We start from the raw sequence: 21,146 nt of genomic DNA, 5'->3' as shown, positions 1-21,146 counted from the left end.
AGAGCAAAAGTTGGAGTCATCTTCCAACTCTGATACAAATATTGTGGGGAAGAATCGCAGATATCCCATGTGTCCTCATTGTGGGAAGACCTCGCACCACGAGGAGAAGAGCTAGAGGATACACACTCACCTTCGTCTAGGAGTGAAGGGTGGATCTACAATGGAGCCTGAAGCCTTCTTCAATTGTCTCCTCTTCTAAGGAGCCTTGGCTTATTAACAACGGTGCATCGTGTCCTACGACTCCCCAAGGTGATTTGTTACAGGATCTCTATTCGTCAAAGGGTATCGTCACTGCTGGAACACTTCTTCGATGCCAATTAGTGGTGTTGGCACCTTGCCTCTAGTGTTTAACCGTCCATTGAGCTCTGTATTAGAGGCCCTACGTATTCCGAACTTGAGCTTCTCTATTCTCTCAATTTATGGCCTTTCTAGCCTTGAGACCCACATTGTCTTTATTGAGCCAGCAATTTTTGTTGAGAATTCCTCTATAGGAGCCATTTTTGTGATAGGTTGGCAAAAGAGTGGACTACCTATGCTCCATTCCCCTTCCTTTGTGCAAGGCGCCCCGAGATAACTTTCTCTAGCCGCACTCGTTCCTGATTGTGCACCATTTACTCCACAGGTTCCATCCCATCCCCCACCATATCCTCTGGTGGTTCCCTCATACCTCCAATTCCTTTCAAGGGGGTGACAATATCAATGATGCGGTTGTGGATCTCCTGGCCCTTTGTGTTTCAAACAGGGCTTCCTAAGATCACGAGGAATTTCTTAGGGGTTTCCACTCTGCTTTGGGCCTTTTCATTATGCACTATCCCTTTTCTTTGTCATCAAGCCACCCTCCCTTATTGCTTGGCCCTTGGTCCATGTTGTTTCTATGCAACTTATGGCACCTTCAATAGTTCCTCGCTATCGTCTCATAGTTGGGCTAGAGGCTTGACTCACCCATCTCCAACAACTGGAGTTTTTAAGAGCAATCCGTTAGAGGCCCCTCCTCCCTTGCCCTTTGGTGGCCTTCCCATTGATCAGATCTCTTTGAAGAGGAGGTCTTGTTCCTTGGTTGGCTTTCTTCATCGATGAACTTTATCAACATTGACACTCTTATTGCCACCCTTTGATCCGGATCTCCATTGGTCTTCCACCACATCCACAATCTGAGAGGGGGTGTAAGCAATCATGTGTCTTGTGTGGTCATCTCCTCCTTATGAGCCTCAATCTCAATCAAACAAGAACATTAGGAGCTTTAACATTGTATTCATTTGTCATTTTAAGTGTTTTAAACACTTTAGATGGAGGGCACATTAATGCAGTACTTTTTGGGCGCTTTTGGCTATTTTTTGGGGTTTGACCATACTTAGGATTTTGCCAATTTTTTGCCTATATATAGGTGACCTACCCTCCCACTCTGATTATCCATCATCAATCCTTTATGATCAACTAGCCCTCCTCATTCTCTCATCCCCTTACTACCATCTAGTGTCCACACTAGCACATAGAGTTGCATGTTGAGGCTGGCCGTTACAACCTTGTACCTTCAACCGTTGCAAACACATTGCTCCCCCCCTTGCATTCTATCTTTGTCTCCTCTCCGCATTCACTTTCGTCTTTCCGTTGCACACACTTACAAATTCATACCAGCTCCTAGCAAGAATGCCTCTACAGTAGCATACATGACCATGGATTCCCCACCTTTAACCAAACGACCAAAGTGTCCCCTCACATAAGCTTGAACTACGGGCAAATAATGCTCTTTGCCAAGAAACGACTCATTGTGAGCTTGGATGTCAATTCCAACTCCAAGAATTCAAAACTTGCTAAATTTCTATTGATTCGTAAGGAAAGCCCTCTTTGGGTCCTTTGTACCTATATGCAAGGTGTAGATGAGGCTCAACTACCCCACCTCCACCACTCCCTCACACTTCCTCTAGCAATAGGGCGTCATGAGGAATGACCACATCACCAACACTAGAAGTCAACAAAGAAAGAGGCAACAATGTGTTAGCAGAGTATTTGTCAGCTCATGTGTGAGTCTAAGCTTGATCTGGGCTGGGCATTTTTATTAGGTATTTTAGGTATTTTTCTGGTGTGGCATTTTATGCCAGTGGAGCATTTTTATGCACCAGTCGGCCAGCATTAATGCTGTCCGACCGGCATTGTTGCTCCCCACTTTTTCAGCCTATTTATACTCAGTGGCTCCTCCTCAGTCAGTCACTTCATCTTCACCATCTGCAGACTTTGTGGAGAGAGGAGCCAGTGCCAGTGCCAGTGCCCACGCAGCCAGTGACTCACTGTTGTATGTGACTGTCTCGTGTTCAGATATATGGATTCCATTTCCCGTGCATACATCTGAGTTCTCATCTGTATCGTGTTCTTTCTTTTCTCTTTTTGTCTTGTGTTTCAGCAGTTTATTTCAGCACATGTTTATGCTTCCACCGCTGCTCCACTTCTGACATGGTATCACTTTTCAGGATTTGTGTTTCTGCTGTGTTTTCTTGCTGATTTCAGGACTGTTTTGTACCCCTGCTGATCAGACGACTGCTATCGCAGCCAGGCGACCTGTTTTGGGGCTGTTTTCAGCCTGCGTTTTTTGCAGTTTTGCCATCACCTGCTGCCTCCTTACCCTCTGCTGCCTACGCACCCTCTGCTGCCTGCGTTTTTCATCTGCAACTGCTGGCGACAGTTTTCTACCTGTTTTTCTCCAGTTTACAGCCTGCGTTTTGCCGATTCAGCATCTTTTGTGGCTGGGTGGCTGTTCCTTCAGGCCGTTTTTGCTGTTTTTGGCAGTTTTTGACTGATTTTTTGACTTTCTGCAGCAGATTTTGTCTTCTATTGATCAGATTTTGGTTTCTATTGCATGTGAACTCTCATTTTCTGTAGTCTGTGCTTGTGTTTTGGCTGTGTTTCCTCTCTAAATTCCATCTCTTCTCTACTTCTCTTATTATCCTCTCCATATGGCTCCTCCGTGCACTTCCACTGATGATAAGTTACATGGACCTGACTATCTCACATGGAGTGCTGTCATGAAAGCTTGGTTTGTGCAGAAGCGGTTATGGTACATCGTCTGTGGAGCTACTCCTCGTCCTCTCCGTCCTTTTCCTCTTTCTGAAGACTTTGATGAGGACAACCATGAGGAAGCGATGCTCACATGGGACTCGGACGATGCCCGTGCTTACTCGGCGTTGCTTCGGTGTATTTCTAAAGCGGTCTTACCGGCGGTTACGTCCTGTAAGACATCTCCTGAAGTATGGCAGAAGTTCCAGCAGATGTACGAGCCACCTTCCACCATGCGGACCGTCACACTTTATGGCCAGCTCCAGCAGATGAAGTTTGAGCCGAAAGATACTATTCAATCTTTTCTTCTTCGTGTTACGTAGGTACAGGACCAGCTTCGGCAATGCAATCTGCTCTTCCCGAGGTGCATCTTGTCGGGACGGTCCTCTACAAGCTCTCCCCGGAGTTTGATGGAGTGGCCAATGCTTTGCGGGCGCAGACATCATCGACTTCTGTCAGTTTTACACATATGACCTCGATGCTTCTTGAGCATGAGGCATCCTTGAGATTACAGGGGCAGCTTCCGGCACATTATGGAGGTGAGGCTTATGTAGCTTCAGAGAGGGGTGACGGGAAGAAGAAGTCGAAGGCCCAGTGTTACCATTGTGGCAAGAAGGGACATTTGCGGAAGGACTGCAAGAAGTTAGCGGCTTCCAGGAAGGAGCAGAAGACGAAGCGGGATGCTGACTCTACTGATGAGTCCTCTCCTTCATCAGACTCCGACTCCGATCCTCCGACCAAGGAGAAGTCCAAGGCGCGGAAGGGATCCTCTTCTTCGGATCGCGGAAAGGGCTTGGTGGCCCCTTCCTCGGCTGCTTTCTAGTGGTGGTGATGAGGTCATCCCTCACGACTCTCTTGTGCCAGAGAGGGAGTGTGAGCGGGTGTTCAGATGGGGCGGCCGCGCCTCATCTATATTTTTATACAGGTGCACAGGTTCCAAAGAGGGACGTCCCTGACGCATCGACTTCAGTCTGGCGGCATCAAATCCTGGAGCTGGGATTGACATCCAGGTTCATGCTGAGCTGGTTATCTGACAGAGAGCGGGAGGCTTTCGTCTGGAGCTCACATGAGGGGACACTTTGGCGGTCTAGCCAAAGGCGAGGACTCCATGGTCACATATGTTCAGAGGCATTTTTGACAGGATGGTCTTGTATGCTCCTGCGAGACATTGATGATGGACACAAAGACATGCTATGATCTTCTCTATTTTCAGGTGTTTGGTACGATCGACATCGACATCAGGTTCTCTCCGAGGCACCTTGGTGGTGGCTTGATCACCCACTACTTGGGTATCCATGGTTCTACTTGGTGGTTCTATGTTGTACAGTTTCTGATTCCTTTTCATTGTACTATTGTATTGTATCAGATCACTCATGATCTGAGAGAGGGTGTTAGCAGAGTATTTGTCAGCTCATGTGTGAGTCTGAGCTTGATCTGGGCTGGGCATTTTTATTAGGTATTTTAGGTATTTTTCTGGTGTGGCATTTTATGCCAGTGGAGCATTTTTATGCACCATTCGGCCAGCATTAATGCTGTCCGACCGGCATTGTTGCTCCCCACTTTTTTAGCCTATTTATACTCAGTGACTCCTCCTCAGTCAGTCACTTCATCTTCACCATCTGCAGACTCTGTGGAGAGAGGAGCCAGTGCCAGTGCCCACGCAGCCAGTGACTCACTGTTGTATGTGACTGTCTCGTGTTCAGATATATGGATTCCATTTCCCGTGCATACATCTGAGTTCTCATCTGTATCATGTTCTTTCTTTTCTCTTTTTGTCTTGTGTTTCAGCAGTTTATTTCAGCACATGTTTATGCTTCCACCGCTGCTCCACTTCTGACACAATGCCCTTCACCTTCACCTTTGCCGAAGGGCCTAAAATGAAGAAGAATAATAAGGATGACAACTCATCAAAAGAGTATGTATCTCGTATCTTCCTCATCTCCTTCTTCCATAATGCCACTAGTTCCTTGCAATCCTTGAGAAGAAGGCCCTTCTTACCACAATGATAGCATTGGCCTGTCTTCTTCTTCATGCCACCCCTCTCTAAGGCTACAAGAGCCTCCCCGTGGCCATCATGCTAAGATGGAAGCCTCCATCGTAATTATAAAGATAAAGATAAAGATATGTCATGCTCAAGCAGCATGATAGCATTTGAGAAAAGTTGATAAGAGCCGAAGATGTCTGGCCCATTATTGACTTCTTCTAACTGCAAGGGAAGCTTACAAAGCACAATCCCCACAGGGCAAGCCCTAGAAGGGCAGACTGCATGCGTCGAAGCTAATCCTGCATTGGGCAACCTAAAGTAGAAAAAACTCAATAGTATTCTTAGGCTCGAACTTCTTTGGCTAGATCTGACCATACAGAGTCACAACTTGCATGGTGGATGGGACCTCATACAACATCTATAACTTCTCCCACACCTCTTAAGTTGTCTTGCAACAAGTAGCTACCAAAAGAACCTCTTTAGATGCGCATATCATCCAACTCCCTCTTGAGGTAAAAAGGCCATTATACCTTGATTTTCTCTTTATTCGAGACCCAAAACATGCTTATTACTAGAAGATTCATTAAATGACCACTTTCTTACATAGTATCTGTGTCCCACATGTAAACCTTAATTTGGGAGAATTCACTCATTTATAAATAGACAAGCTACCCACCACTCAACCCATTCTTGTTTGTAGATTGTTGGCACCCTATATTCTTTGTTATCCATGCCCCTTGTAAAAAACATCTCAATTTGAGCTTGCTATCCACATCTAGGTGTTTACATCCAACCTTGCTACGTATAGCTCCTAGTGGCAATTTTCCAGCCATTGCCATCAACTAAGCAACCTCCGGACTACTGCATTTTGCTGCTCCAAGCAATTCCAACCTATGTTTACTACTTTCAACTTGTAGCCAATCTATCACATCATCGTCTACTATTGTGTTTTCAATCTGTTGCATCCGCCCTCATCTTTCAAAACTTTCCGTGCTGCTGCCCACTACTGAAGCTATCCTAACCGTGTTTCAATCCGATCCAAACTCTTCATATCTATATTTGCTTCTGCTAAAGGCTATTTGTTGCCGTATAAAGTATAACTCTAGCTCACATACTTTGCGTCAATCCTTCAAAGAGACGAGAGTTCAAGGTTCAATATTCACCTTGCAAAGTGTGTGTGCATTGTACTTATCCATTTATATCTCAGAGTTACCCTAACCTTATTGAGGATTTGAAAGGTGGACCCCCAATGAAAGCACACAAGCGAAAGCAAGAGCTATGGCAGATGGAGCGAGAGAGAGAGAGAGAGAGAGAGAGAGAGAATGAGAGAGACACAATATGTGGAAACTCCAACAATCACAATGTGTGACCGGCCTTCCCTTATTCAAATGTCATTGAAAGAATAAAAAATGAAGTAAATATGATGGACACCTGCCACCTGTAATGTGCAAGTGAGGGAATACTATCAGTATAATGTATACACAAGCAATTAGACATAACACATCTCAATATGCTGTTTTCGAATGGAAGACCTGATTCTTGGCCAACCGAATAGCACTCATAGAATCCGAATGCAATGTAGAGACCACATCAATAATACCAAGTTTTGCCACCAAACGGCCTAACCAAAGTACCTCCTTGCAAGCCTTGGTGGCTCCAATATACTTTGTCTCAGTAGTAGTAGATAGGGCCGTGCATTTCTACACCCTAGACAACCAAGAAACAACACCTCCAACAAAGATAAAGACATAGCCAAAGATGGACTTCTCGCTATCTACGTGTCCCACATAATCAAAGATAGTGTATCCCACAACTCCTGTATCCTAGCCACCAGAACATGCGCAAATATTTGCAATGCCCTTAAGGTGCCTCATGATACCCTTCACAACATCTCAATGCCGCCTAGAGAGTATCAAACTTGGCACCTCATGCCAAGAAAAGACTTCCACAAGTAAGTTTCCATATAGAATCACCAAAAAAGAGAATAAATCGCATCATTCAACTATCCAACCAAAAGCAAGCTTTTGGTCAAAGCCGAAACATGACATATATCATGCAAAGTAAACATATTACATAAAGGAAACTACAATTAGATATCATTCAATTGTCCAACCAAAAGCAAGCTTTTGGTCAAAGCCGAAACATATCGTACATCATACAACATAAAAATATCACTAAAAAAAACTGCAATTGGACATCTCCAATACCAACAATATCCAAGGCTATGTCATTACCCAATTTGACAAATCATGTCATGCTACAATAGAAGTGGAACCACTCTCAATGAGGGGTGACATAAAATAAAGGCCTTGAATCAATCAACCAACACTAAACATAAGTGAACAAAGCATCAATCAACTGCAAAACATAAAGAGAAGCTACAAGTATGTAGTCATCATCAAAACCAATCTACATGACATTAATCTCTTCAATCTTGATACTAGACTTACTAGGAACAATGTTGCGATCGTTATTTTTTTCCTACACTTTGTCCTTTGTCTTTTCCTTGCACTTGTCATTACGGATTTTATGGCAATGTGACCAAATATAACCATGCTTCTTACAATAATAACAAGTCAATGTGAACTTACAATCACAAGACTTACTATGAGACTATCCACGTGATTGAAAACGAGACTTCTAAGAGTCTCTTCTACAACAATCATTACCACTCTTACCATTATTATCTCTAACTGTCAAAGCACGAGACGTGCAAAAAACATCTATATTCTTTCTGTTAATCTCTTCATTTATGACCGCACCAACTATATCTTGTAATTTCATACTATCAACAAGCATATTTACACGCACAACAATACGAAATGTGTCCTATAACTCAAGCAATGTAACCAACAAAAACAAGGAAAAAAGATTGTCTTTAAATTCAATCTTCTACAAAGACAAGTGGTTGAAAAGATAATGAAACTCATTTAAGTTGACGGACATGAAAAACCTCTCCTCCATATAAAGATCCATGAGTTGCTCTAACTACTTTAGCCAATATACTTGAGAGGTAGAGCTTTGCTTATCATAAACATTGTGAATCTTGTCCCATAACTGCCATGTAGTCTACCTATAAAAGGTAACATAATAGTAGACCTACTTAGAGAGTAACAACATGATTATAGATTTACATAACTCATCCAATCCAACCCAATCCTCTGCATCAAAGCATCTGAGCTTTACACACTTGTGTCTCGATGGCCTAATCTACAATTTTTGCATTAAAACTTGCCAAATTTATGCCTTCCAATAGCTGTAATTTGTGTCATCCAACTTCTTAATGTTAAAAATAACATTGTCATTCGATCCACCAACCATAATGCAATATGTGAAAGCACAATCCAAGATAAATAAGCTACTATAAATGACAACAAATCAGCCCTAAAAATCGCAACCAAATCAAGGACTAAGCAAAAGAAACTACCAAAATGGTGAGTTGTTCACAAACTATAATCAAGTAACTATCAAATCCAAGTGATTGTCCTCAAATAGGATGCATAAAACTAAAATGATAGGCTGCTATAATAAATTGCAGCAATATGCCAACGACCAACTATGAGCAATCATGAATAACCAACACTGAAAGCTGTCACAACTGCAATGTGTTGGTAACCATACATACGGTAGATATACACATCATGCATATAGATCTCAAGGTAGAGAGAACTATTAAAAGATCTCAAGATAAAGAAAAGAGAATTGTTAAAAGATCAAGGTAAAGAGAAGAGAACGATCAAATGCATAACCCACTGAGCAAAGCTCAATACATAATCCAAAAGCATATAAATATCACTGACAACATACTAACACACATAAGTACCTACATATTGTTGGGTGTAAAGGCCCTTCGCTACACTTTCCGTATATATATTTTACTTGTACGTGTGACCGCACTCTTGCGGGTGTAAATGTACCGTACCCTAAAACATAAATACATTCTTTCATTCTTTGTGTGTGCCACACTGGTACACACCCAACTCAAGTCTCTACTCTCTCTACACTCTCTACTGTTGAACATACTCCATTCTCGCTGCGCACGCCACTTGGGCATTTTCGCTTTCCTTCAAACTGGTATCAGAGCTTCAGCTAAGGTGTGCGCGCTTCCCGAAGCCTATGCGAGACATCGCCAACACTTCACTCGTGAGAAATCAGCAAGTCATCTCTGCTGGTCAGGCAAGAGCACGCGCGAAACAGGCGACAGTATTGCATGCTCGTTTTTGCTTAGTCTGTAACCAGACAGGTTAGGCACAGCCATTCTAGGTCAGCACAAGTCAGGTCGTCATCTTTCCAGGTCACGTTTCTGTTCAGGACAATCAGGCGACAGTATTCGAGTCACGTTTTACACAGGCGACAGCTGAACAAACAGTCGCCAAGTCAGAAACAGATCAATGTGGACAGGCGATAGCCAAATCTACTCAGCAACAGTCAGGCAACAGCTGACGTGGTCAGCGTGGACAAGCGACAGTTCGTTTCTAATCAACGTGATCGGTCGACAGGTCACGACAGTCATTTTTGCAATTTTTTGACTTGTCATATTAAAACAGGCCCCGGCTCGCGCGCACAAGCACAGTTCTCAGATTTGTGCAGATTTGAGCCAGAAAATTTGGAGCTTTTCCAGATTTAGTATTGTTCATGCATAATATAGACATCTACGTCAAAATTGCAAACATTGTGCGCGTATAAATTGGGGATTTCGCCAAAGTTGGTGAAATTTTGCTCGTTTGAGTAAAAATTTTCAACATGGACCCATAAAATTTGGACCTTTTGCTGTATTGGTAAAATTTTGCTCAACTAAGTCAGATTGGTTGACATTCGTGCACACTTGGACCCGAAAAATTTGGGGCTTTTGCAAAGTTTTATGAAATCTTGCTCAATTTGCCCATTTTATGCTCTCGAGAACATGTATTAATGCAATTGGGGCAGATTTATTGCAGAAAATTTGGGGCTTTTCACATTAGTGATGTATTTTGAGCCGATTTGTGCTTTGACAGTGGAATTCCAGCAAATTCACTGCTAAGTGGGAGAAATTTGAACTTGGGATGTATCAAATGTTATGAAAAGGCAGCTTCTCTTGGTACATGTATTGCTGAATGCTCATTGTACAGTGAAAGAGTGGCACATACAGCACTCGGGTTATTGCATTTGGGCATTACGGTGATGTATTATTGAAGTGGGAGCTGTCTTGTATGCATATGTATATTAGATTTGCTCTGTGTATATGCTATAATCAACCCTTTGGACTGAAATTACAGCAAAATATCTGCTTCTTGGGCACACTTTGAAGTGCAAGTTTGTGTATTTGCTGTTATATACAGCAACCTTGTTATTGGCTGATTGCATTCAGCATTCTATTGCAGAAATTTATTGCTAAAAAATGGCTGGAAGTGCATCCACTACTGACACCAAGAATCTTTTTGAGATTCGCAAATTTGATGGTAATGGCTTTGATGATCTCTGGAAAGATCGTATGCAGGGTATTCTTTTTCTGAAGGATTGTGAAGATGCTTTGGCAAAACAAAAACCTGCTACTTTGTCAAATGAAGATTGGGCTAAAATGAATAAAAAGGCCATTACTTACATCAAAATGGCAATTACTGATGATATCTTGGTTGATATCAAGGGACTCAATAGTGCATATGCAGTTTGGGAGAAACTCAAGGCTACATATGAGAATACTACTCCTGTTAATCAAGTCCATCTCATGCGAAAGTTAGTCAACTTAAAGCTTGACAAGTCTAAGCCCGCCTCAGAGCATTTGGCTGCATTTACAGGTATTGAGTCAATTACAGGATGCAGGCTTGCTGGCTTTTGATCCTAAGCTAAAGGCTATCTTCTTGCTCATGACTTTGCCAGATTCATGGGAAGCATTGGTTGTGTCATCGAGCAACAACCCCAACTTGACATTTGATGGTGTACGTGGTTCTATCCTCAATGAGGAGATTAGACGCAAGTCTAATGGGGAAAACAGTGGATCAGCCTATAATGTTAGAGGACGGACTGAAAAGAAGTCAAATGCTGCAAATAAGCATAAAAATCGCAGCAAAAGCAAAGAAAAACAGCAAGATGTCACTTGCTATCAGTGTGGACGCAAAGGGCATAAAAAGCTTGATTGCAGGTACTATAAGAAGGAGCAAGAACGCAAGAAGCAAGCTAATGCAAAAGGCAAAAAGAATGAGAAGGATAGCAGCTCTACCCCTAAAGAAACAGAAAAGGCAAATATGGTATCTAGTGTTGTCATTGAGGAGATAGAAGAAGATAAAGATGTTGATTTGTTGGTTGCATCTTCAGATCCACATGCTATGACAGTGGAAGACATGTATATCACTAAAAGGGATGTGATAGATGCCTTGTTATCTGCTCATGATGGTTTGTCACAATCGTGGATTGTTAACAGTGGTGCCTCATTTTATGTAACTCCATCTCTAGAGTGTTTTTCTACTTATGCAACAGGTAATCTTGGGAAAGTTTACCTAGGGAATAATCATGCATGTGATATTGAAGGAGTGGGCACCATACACCTGGCTCTTGAAAATGGCCAAGAATTGATTCTTCATGATGTTAGGTATGTACCTGGCATTAAGAAGAGCTTGCTTTCTGTTGGGCAGTTAGATAGCAGGGGTTACGGGTTACTACACTACCTTTGGTGGTGGAATGTGGAAAATACAAAAAGGATCTATGCTGGTCACTAGAGGTGGTAAAAAGAGAACTTTGTATTATCTTCATTGCAAGGTACTTCTTGGAAAGTTTGTTGCAGTTGCAAAAGTACAATCACACATGGAGCTATGGCATAAGCGTCTTAGACACATGAGCCAAAAGGGTTTGGATGCACTTTCTTCACTTGAAAGAGTTGAGGTGAAAAACTCAAAGTTGGACTTTTCTGATGATTGTCTTTGGAAAACATGTAAAGAGTTCATACTCTCATGGAGCCTCTAGAAAGGCATGTATCTTGGATTTAGTCCATTCCAATGTATGTACCATGCCAATAAAAACTCATAATGGTTTTCGTTATTTTGTGTCTTTTATTGATGACCACTCTAGAAAGCTATGGATTTATTTGCTTAAGCAAAAAAGTGAGGCATTGGATGCTTTTAAAAGGTTTTATGCATTTGTTAGTACTCAAAAGGGCTTAAAACTGAAATGCATAAGAACAGATAATGGGGGAGAATACGTATCTAAACAATTTAATAGTTTTTGTGATGAAAATGGGATTAAACGAGAGCTTACAGCCCCTTATAATCAGTCATCTAATGGTGTGGCTAAGCGAATGAATCGCACTTTATGTGACAAGATTCGGTGCATACCGTCCACAGCTAATCTCCCGCAATTGTTTTGGAAAGAGGCACTTAAAACCACGGTGCATATTTGCAACCGATCTCCACATCGTGCACTTGATAGTGGCATCCCTGAAGAGGTTTGGTCTGGCAAACCTGCTTCATATGACCACTTAAGGGTCTCTGGCTACAAATGCTATGTACATGTGCCTGTTGATAGCAAAACCAAACTTGACATGAAATCCCTCAAAGGCATTTTCATGGGTTATGGAGATGATGGTGAAATGGGTTATAGAGTTTGGGTTCCAAGCATGAAAAAGGTGCTACGCAGCCGAGATGTGGTATTTAATGAATCAAAGTTACTGAAAAATGCCACATCTAGTGATGTAGACAAAAGGAACGTGAAATTTCAGCATGATCAGCCACTTAAACAGCCATCAGCCGCTGAAAATTCAGCTCCATTTGATGCTGGTTATGATAATCAGCGTGTCATTATTGAGCCAGATGCAAATGGGCAGCAAAGGGATGCTGAAAATCAGTTTGGGCAACAAAATCAGCATGCTGAACATCAATTACAGCAGCCTGAAAATTTATTTCAGCAACCTGAAAAATTATTTCAACAACCTGAAAATGCAGTTCAGCAGCCAAATAATGAGGTCATTGACATTCCTTTGGATGTAGATCCATTGCCTGATAACACAGATCATTGGGTGAGAAGGTCTACACGTGTCAAGAGACCCATACAGAGGTTTGATCCCTCTTTGGACTGCATTTTACTCACAGATGAGGGTGAGCCTCTTACATATAAAGAGGCATTGCCATGTGAGCTAAAGAAAAAGTGGGAGCAAGCCATGCAGGAAGAAATGAAGTCATTGTATCAGAATGATACTTGGGATTTGGTTTCATTGCCCAAAGATAGGAAAGCTATTCCTAACAAGTGGGTCTACAAAATCAAATGTGTGGATGGCAAACCCAAATACAAAGAGCCAGGCTTGTGGCTAAGGATTATACTCAGAAAGAGGGGATTGACTTTCAAGAAGTTTTTTCACCTGTTGTCAAAATGATTACTCTTCAGGTATTGTTTGCTATTGTTGCATCTATGGATCTTGAACTTGATCAGATGGATGTTAGAACTGCATTCCTGCACGGTGATTTAGAAGAAGAGCTGTATATGAAACAACCAGAGGGCTTTGTTATGCCAAGAAAGGAGCATTTGGTATGCAAGCTTAAGAGAAGCTTGTATGGTTTAAAACAGGCTCCTAGACAGTGGTATAAGAAGTTTGATGCCTTCATGCTCGCACATGGGTTTAAAAAAAGCAATGCAGATCACTGCTTATACACAAAGAAGGCTGATGACGGAAGCCTTATTATCCTTGTGCTTTATGTGGATGATATGCTTATTGTTGGTAAGCATAAGAGCCAGGTTAATGCATTGAAAAGACAACTGAATTCAGCCTTTTCCATGAAGGACTTGGGTGCAACTGAACATATTTTGGGCATGCGTGTGACGAGAGATAGAGAGCAGAAGCTCTTATTTCTCTCACAAGAAAAGTACATCAACAAAGTGCTTGATCGTTTCTCTATGACAGATGCTAAGTCACTGGTGTTCCAATACCACCATACCTTAAGCTTAGCAAAGCTGATTGCCCAAAAGATGACATGGCAGCCAACTCTATGAAGGCTGATCACTCATGTATGCTATGGTTGCCACTATACCTGGCATTGCTCATGCAGTGGGAATTGTGAGCAAGTTTATGTTGAACCCTGGCAAAGCACATTAGGAGGCAATGAAATGCATCTTTCGATACCTTAAGGCCACACAAAGAAAATGTATTTGCTATGGAAAGGGTACATTAGATCTGCAGGGATATTGTGCTGCAGACATGGCAAGTGACTTAGATACTCGCAAGTCTACTAGTGGGTATATATTTACCTTGACTGGTGGGGCAGTTTCTTGATGCTCTAGATTGCAAAAGATAGTAGCACTTTCTACCACTGAGACTGAATATATTTCAGCCACTAAAGCTTCGAAAGAAGCTGTTTGGCTTGGTCGCTTAGTCAAGGATTTTGGGCTGCCCACCAAAACACCTGTACTTGGATGTAATAGCCAAAGTGCTATGTCTGGCTAGGAATGCCATGTTTCATGCACGTACTAAACATATTGATGTACGGTACCACTTTATCAGACAAGTTCTAGATAATGGTCTGTCTAGTCACACTAACTAAGATCAAAACACAAGATAACCCTGCATATGCTCTCACAAAAAATCTTGCAAAGGCTCAACATGAGCATTGCATTCGACTAGTGGAAGTTGGTTAAAGGTTTGCTCATGACCTTTAAGTGGAAGGTTGTTGGGTGTAAAGACCCTTCGCTACACTCCCCATGTATATATTTTACTTGTACATGTGACCGCACTCTTGCGGGTGTAAATGTACCGTACCCTAAAACATAAATACATTCTTTCATTCTTTGTGTGTGCCACACTGGTACACACCCAACTCAAGTCTCTACTCTCTCTGCACTCTCTACTGCTTAACACACTCCATTATCGTTGCGCACACCACTTGGGCATTTTCGCTTTCCTTCACATATCAAGAGAGGATATACATGAAGTAAGTGTTTCACAGTCTCGATGAAAGTAAGCTCAAGCTCAACTGCATAAATCCAAAGCTCTATGAAATATCCAAAGTAGTGCAAGTGATTTCCACCAAAATAAAATCAAATGCCAAATGAGCAATGCAAGCTCAAAACATCAAATACATGACATCCGAGTATCCAAGATATTGCATCAATGAGCATTAGGCATAAGCCTTTAAACAACAAAAAGTCTTCTAACTTTGAAAAATATTGAGCTTTTGGTAAAGCAAGCATGCTTGCAAGCGTCAACTCCAAGTCCTTTGTGCTACCTTCACTTACATGATGAGATTTGTGTACAAAGCATCTTCGTACAATGCATCCATCATTTAAAAAAAACCCTACAAGTTATTGTAAAGCTTTTTTTCTTTTAAAGTTCTTAAAAGTTCTTTGATCCAAACACTTCTCAACTATCAAGATTGGCTTTGATACCAATGACAAGACTCACAATCCTAATGCACAACTCAACAAAAAAACCTAAGAAATACAAAAGAGATCCTCAGATCTTTATTACAATAATAAAAGAGATCTATACAACTATTGGCTCCATGACCCAAGCACATTCTAACGCTTTCAAATCCACAAAGTCCCTTTATTGTCCCTTCCAAGACAACTCTTCTCTCTCAATCCACCTCAAACAATGTTCACCATGACTAAGTCACAAAGACAGTAGCTCACCTTGATCTCATGTGCATCCCAACATACAAGTAAACTTATTATTCTTTGCAACTTGACACAAACAAAGTTTTTAAAAAAATATCAAAGTTGAACACCAACAAGATGATTGTCGAAATGATGACCACAAATTGTCAATAGCCTATCCTTTATCTCACTTTGAATTCCATGCAACCAACATCAATTTTAAGCCCAACTCCATATCATTAAATTTAATTGTTTTTTATTTCCTTAATTTATTCAACCAACATTAATATTTAAGTAATATGCCATGTCATCAAAATTAAATACCTCACACAAACATGTTTTAAATCTAGCTTTTTAATCACCTTGCTCCACAATCTGTCACCCACAACTTGTCTCACCTAGTCCGTAAAGATTATCTAAGTTTAGATTGTTCTCTACAACTCAAGGACATGAAGTTGAAATTGCTAGTAATCGCGGATCAACATTGACATTGCCACTAGGCGATCTAAGCAAATCGCCCATCTTACCTTAACATACCAAGCTAGACAATCTAGCAAGGTGATGAACCAATGCAAAGCATTTCCATCAAGAGGTGAGCCACGTTACATAACTTTAATAGTCAGTAACAAAAATGGCATCATTTTAGCCATAAGCATCTCATCTTGTGTAATCCTATCGTATGCTCTCACGATCCTTCTCACATGCTCTCATGACCATATCATCTATCTCTTATCCAATAGCATTACTATTTGAGATCTTCAATATACATAGACAATGCCTAAGTGCATTACAATCTAGAGCCTTCGATATCTAGCAATTGAGAAATAATCCACTTCTTAGGCACAAAAGCTCTAAACACACGAAGAAAAGAAACTTTTTTACTTGATAGAAATATATTACAAGTATATAAGCGAGTGCTTGCATAATAATATGCCATATTATTTTGTGCTTGCACAATAACAGTCATATTAATCTATCTTAAAACTAAAACACTCATCATTTATATATATTTCAATGCCATTATTTATCATTTTGCTCACACCCCAAGAGCACAATTTTTCACTTTCATTTGTCCAATGTAAATGTCAAACTCCTATACAAAGTTTCTTTATTGCCCACAATTTATCCCAATTTCCAACCATAATGTGCATGTTACTACCTATGTTTTCAACCTCCGCAACACCCAAACCTTCAAGCCCACTTAGACAACGTGTTCCTTGCAAACTATTTATCCATCTAGTCATCCCCAACACTTTAGATGTATGTCATCAAAAATTAAACGTTTTTATGCTTGCCATCAAGACTACCTCTATCCCTACTAGTTTACAAATGTTGATTTTCCACCGAATTTTAATCAAGTAGTTTTATTGGTTCTCTTGGCAAAGCCCACTAAACAACTTAACACACCATAAGTACAATCATTACTCCAATTTATCTGCTACAATTGATCTAGTACTTATTAATGTTCAATTATTGCAAAATCAAACTTGCAAATGAGAGAGTATCAAATTTCAAAATCTCCTACCTTGACCCACCCCAACAAAAGTGGTTACAACACCAATCTAGTGCTTACTATTTTTGAAAGCATAAAAATGTCAATCTAAAAACAAAGATAAAGAAAATAACAATAATTAAAGCAAACATTCAACAACAAAGACAATAGAATATTCATTCCCTTCTTTTACTTTAATAAACTATTCCAATCAACTAACCTAAGCCTTTCACACATGGATATTATTCAATAACTGATATACAACAGCAAAAGCACTAGAGAGTAACCATTCCCATAAGATAATTAAACCTAAGCCTTTATCTTAGGTTTAATTATTTTACTTTAATTATTTCCATAAAAAGTCTTCAACAACAAAGACACTAGAATATTCATTCCCTTCTTTTACTTTAATGAACTATTCCAATCAGCTAACCTAAGCCTTTCACACGTGGATATTATTCAATAACTGATCTTCAACAGCAAAAGCACTAGAGAGTAACCATTCCCATGTTCTTCTACTTTGATAAGCTATTAGATTAAATTATGCAAGCTTTGACCTTTATTTGCCCAACCTCCCATGTTCCTCAATGAGCTGTGCTACAATCCTACATCTTAGGCACAACAATAGCTGCATATTATCACCTCACAAACACTAAACCCACAGACCATAGGCCATATTTCTATTCATTATCATTATAAAAAATAAGTTAATGCAGAACATAGGCCTGCATCTTTGGAAATTGAGATCAGATAACATCGGACCAGAGGGGCAATAGAATCCAGCAAAGGGAAGTTGAACTTTAAAAACAATTAGACTAATGATTCAAAACAGCCAAAAAGAGGATCTTACCTGATAGGCATTCCACACAGGCAATGAGATCGTCTGTTGTGGATGGACAAAAACTGGCATGTATGCTGAAGACCCAGGGAATCCTGAGGCAGGTACATAAGCAGCCCCATTAACTTGCCATGAAGGAAGCCCTGATTGGTAAGGCACAGGTATAGGAGATGCTGGCACACCAGATGAGTACATAGAAGTGGAAAATGGCAGTACACTTCCATATGAAGCACGCTCAGGATGATGAAATTTACAAGCTGCACCAAATTTGCAGGATCCTGTGCGCAAATAAAATGCACACTCTTGCTCACCCTGTAAATTAATCATTGTTTTCAACATAGCAATTGGAATTAATCACAGACAAAGTAGAGAATATACAACCATCATGTAGAGTGAAACTTCACTAACCGGGCGTATTGGTAGGCCTACAAAATTGAGTTGTGGTTGCCCATTTGCAAAGCCACCGTCTTGATGATGTGGATGATGATATTTACAATTGATTCCAAACTTGCAAGTTCCTGTCTTCAAGTAGAACTGCACATCATTTCAAGAAGAGAATAATTAATGTCATCGGCAGACCCGCATAAAGATCACAACACTAAAGTGTCCAGTAATTAGAATAACACATTGAGAAACATATAAGATGTTTAGGCTAACAGATCCAACTCCAACCAAGAAGAGTAGGTTACAGATTAGGACTAATCTGCAATGCTCCTCAGGTCATTGCCCTGCTAAGAAAGATCTTTAGTATAGTTTCAGTATTTTGGATGACTTGTGTATTGCCAGCATTTGAGCACGTAGCAAGGCTGGTTTCTCAAAAGCATTTCACTTTTTAGTTCAGCAAATTAAAACAGACTGCTAGTAATACTGCAGACACAAGTGATTCACAACATTAGACAAGGCTTGCACAGACATTCATGGAACGCAGTAAATACAATTACGCCAATTGCACTGCCAGCATATATTCTCCAAGGCAGGCAGTAGAAACCACAATTCACAGTGTTCTTTGAGACCAGGTGCAGCCTGGGTTTTGCACAGAGCACCTGCCTTGACAGCTTGTTTCCTGCCTGCAACTATAAGTGCAAGTTATATCCTAGAGACCTCTATGCTGAGTTGCATGGCAGTGAACCAACGAACAGTATTCATATCATGAACCTGAACCAATGGCCACCGGAAACTAAAGCAGTGCACTTTAAATGCACAGAAATTGGACGACCTGGTACAACAGTGTGAACACGATACCAAGGCAAACCCTTGGGTTGAGAGTCAAACGCTAACCCATAACAGAACAAGAAAGTTGTGTAAAATGCAATGACCTACCTGGCAATCTGGCTGTCCAGGTCTATCTGGGTGGTCTCCCTTGTCGCTCAAAGGAGAGGCGATGTGCTGATCACAAAAACAGTAAGCAATTAGAACAAACTGTGTGGGGATTTGAATGCTGGTACCAAATGGGTACCAAAAGGGGTTTTGCATTCACCAGAGACTTCCGTGACATTGCTCTACAAGCCCAACAAGGAGCTTGTGGCGTGCCTGATCGAAATCACTTACCAACTTTTCCACCATTCTGTCCAGAATAGGATGGTTGAAGCGGCAATTTGCGCCGTATTTACAAGAACCACAACGTAGATAATATGCACAATCCGGCTGCTCTGGCCTCTGCGGATAGGAAACAGTCGTGGAAGACTCCATTGCAGGAGAGGTCTGCAAAAGCTTCATCTGCAGTGAGACAAACAACGCCCAAATTCATATCATATACATCTACAATCCCCTTTGCAAAAGGGAGCCTCTTTAATACCGACTTCTATTGATAAGAGAAGCAGAATCATTAAGCCACCATGGGCAATTGCATGCACATTGGGAGGACAGGATCATCCAAAAGGCCAGTACTGTGCAAAGATCAAACACATTTCTGAGGATGAGGAGACTCAATCCTGAAAGATCAGGAACAGAAAGGCTTACTTTCTTAAGAGCTCAAGCTGCAATTCTCACGTCTGAGACGGAATCGGGAAGAAGCAGATGCATGAAAGCCCATCAATGCATCAAGGCGTCTGTCTCTTGCCTACAATCCGATTGCCGGAGAAGAAAGCAGAGACAACAACATAAGAATGAATCAATCAATCAAGCCTCCCCTGTATCAATCATGCATGCCCTCTCTGCTCAAGCAACAAAGCGAGCTTTTTAATGCAGAGGTAAATCGATATGAGGTTTGATAGATAGACAGTAATCTTGCTCACATTGGAGAAAACTTGAGAGAGGAGGAGAGATCACTACTAATCATGAAAGGTATTGGTTGAGTGATCAATAGGCAGAAGGGGCGATGGCAAGCCTGAGGCAATCAATAAGGAGAGGAGGGCATGAGATGACAAGACGGACGAGAAAGCAATACACACTCCTCAGCGTTCTCTTCACTCTCTGCGTTCTCTTCACTCTGTAGAGGAGGCATGAGGATGAATCAATGAATGTGAGAGAGAGAGAGAGAGAGAGAGAGAGAGAGAGAGCCCCCTACCCAATGACCCCTCCCTACGCCCTATTTTTGCCGCAATCAATTTCCCAAATAAATTTTCCTAGCTTTTGATCACGTCGTTTCCCGTCTTTTTTTCCTTTTTTCTACGTTTTTCCCATTTTTCAAGAAAAATTCTTTTTTTTTCAAAGAGGAAAAACAATCTCTCGTTCCATTCAAAGAAATAAGAAAGAACGAATGTTAGAATGTGTGTGTTTGTTGTTGTGGTTAAGCTCATGACACTAGATGTCACACCAATAGTAACATTACATTAGTTACAATGAGATGAGATGAGATGCCCCTTCCCAAGGAGTGGGAACTAGGGGTTTGGTCATACCATCACAACGAATGGCATTGTTGGGCTACAATCGTGACCTCGTACAATGCTAGCCCTAATGGAAGAGATGCAACTACTTCTTTCGATCAAGCATGGTCCAATTTTCTTTTTTTTAAGTATGCCAAAAAGAAAACAAGATTTCTTAGAAGTTTGCTTCAAACTTGTTGATGTTTTTCTCTGTTTGAGGCAATGTAGCACAACAATAAGAAGGTGGAGGAGAGAGAATTTTGCAAGTGGCGCTTCAAAAACAACCTCGGTGCACTTGCCATGATACCTCACATGGGCCTACCACCATGGCACCTAACCAAATCCTATGAGGCCGAAAATCAAAATACATGGTTATATCTAAGGATTTCATTTCGCAACAATTACACATTTTTTAAGACGATGTTCATA

At 41.1% G+C, this 21,146-nt stretch overlaps 1 protein-coding gene across 2 annotated transcripts in view; it reads right to left on the bottom strand.

The window, feature by feature from the left end:
• LOC148022485 (zinc finger CCCH domain-containing protein 32-like) overlaps positions 1-20,392 on the bottom strand; it is a 45,740-nt gene extending 25,348 nt beyond the window's left edge. The window contains exons 1-6 of one of the 2 annotated variants that reach the window (XM_087695450.1): positions 20,148-20,392; positions 19,873-20,066; positions 19,462-19,629; positions 19,234-19,299; positions 18,322-18,447; positions 17,926-18,225 (exon numbers count right to left, since the gene is read on the bottom strand). In XM_087695450.1, coding sequence (XP_087551576.1) covers positions 17,926-18,225; positions 18,322-18,447; positions 19,234-19,299; positions 19,462-19,629 — 660 coding nt within the window. In that variant the 5' untranslated portion in view covers positions 19,873-20,066; positions 20,148-20,392. The remainder of the gene's footprint in view (positions 1-17,925; positions 18,226-18,321; positions 18,448-19,233; positions 19,300-19,461; positions 19,630-19,872; positions 20,067-20,147) is intronic. The other variant, XM_087695451.1, reaches the window with a different exon arrangement.
• Positions 20,393-21,146: the final 754 nt, after the last annotated feature.

The sequence above is a fragment of the Lygodium microphyllum genome, chromosome 16 (assembly GCF_053477565.2).
Source record: "Lygodium microphyllum isolate KBCC chromosome 16, Lygodium_microphyllum_v1.1.10, whole genome shotgun sequence".
Taxonomy (NCBI): Eukaryota; Viridiplantae; Streptophyta; class Polypodiopsida; order Schizaeales; family Lygodiaceae; genus Lygodium; species Lygodium microphyllum.
The sequence above is the reverse complement of the archived record's forward strand: the minus strand, read 5'-3'. Positions and strand labels throughout refer to the sequence as shown.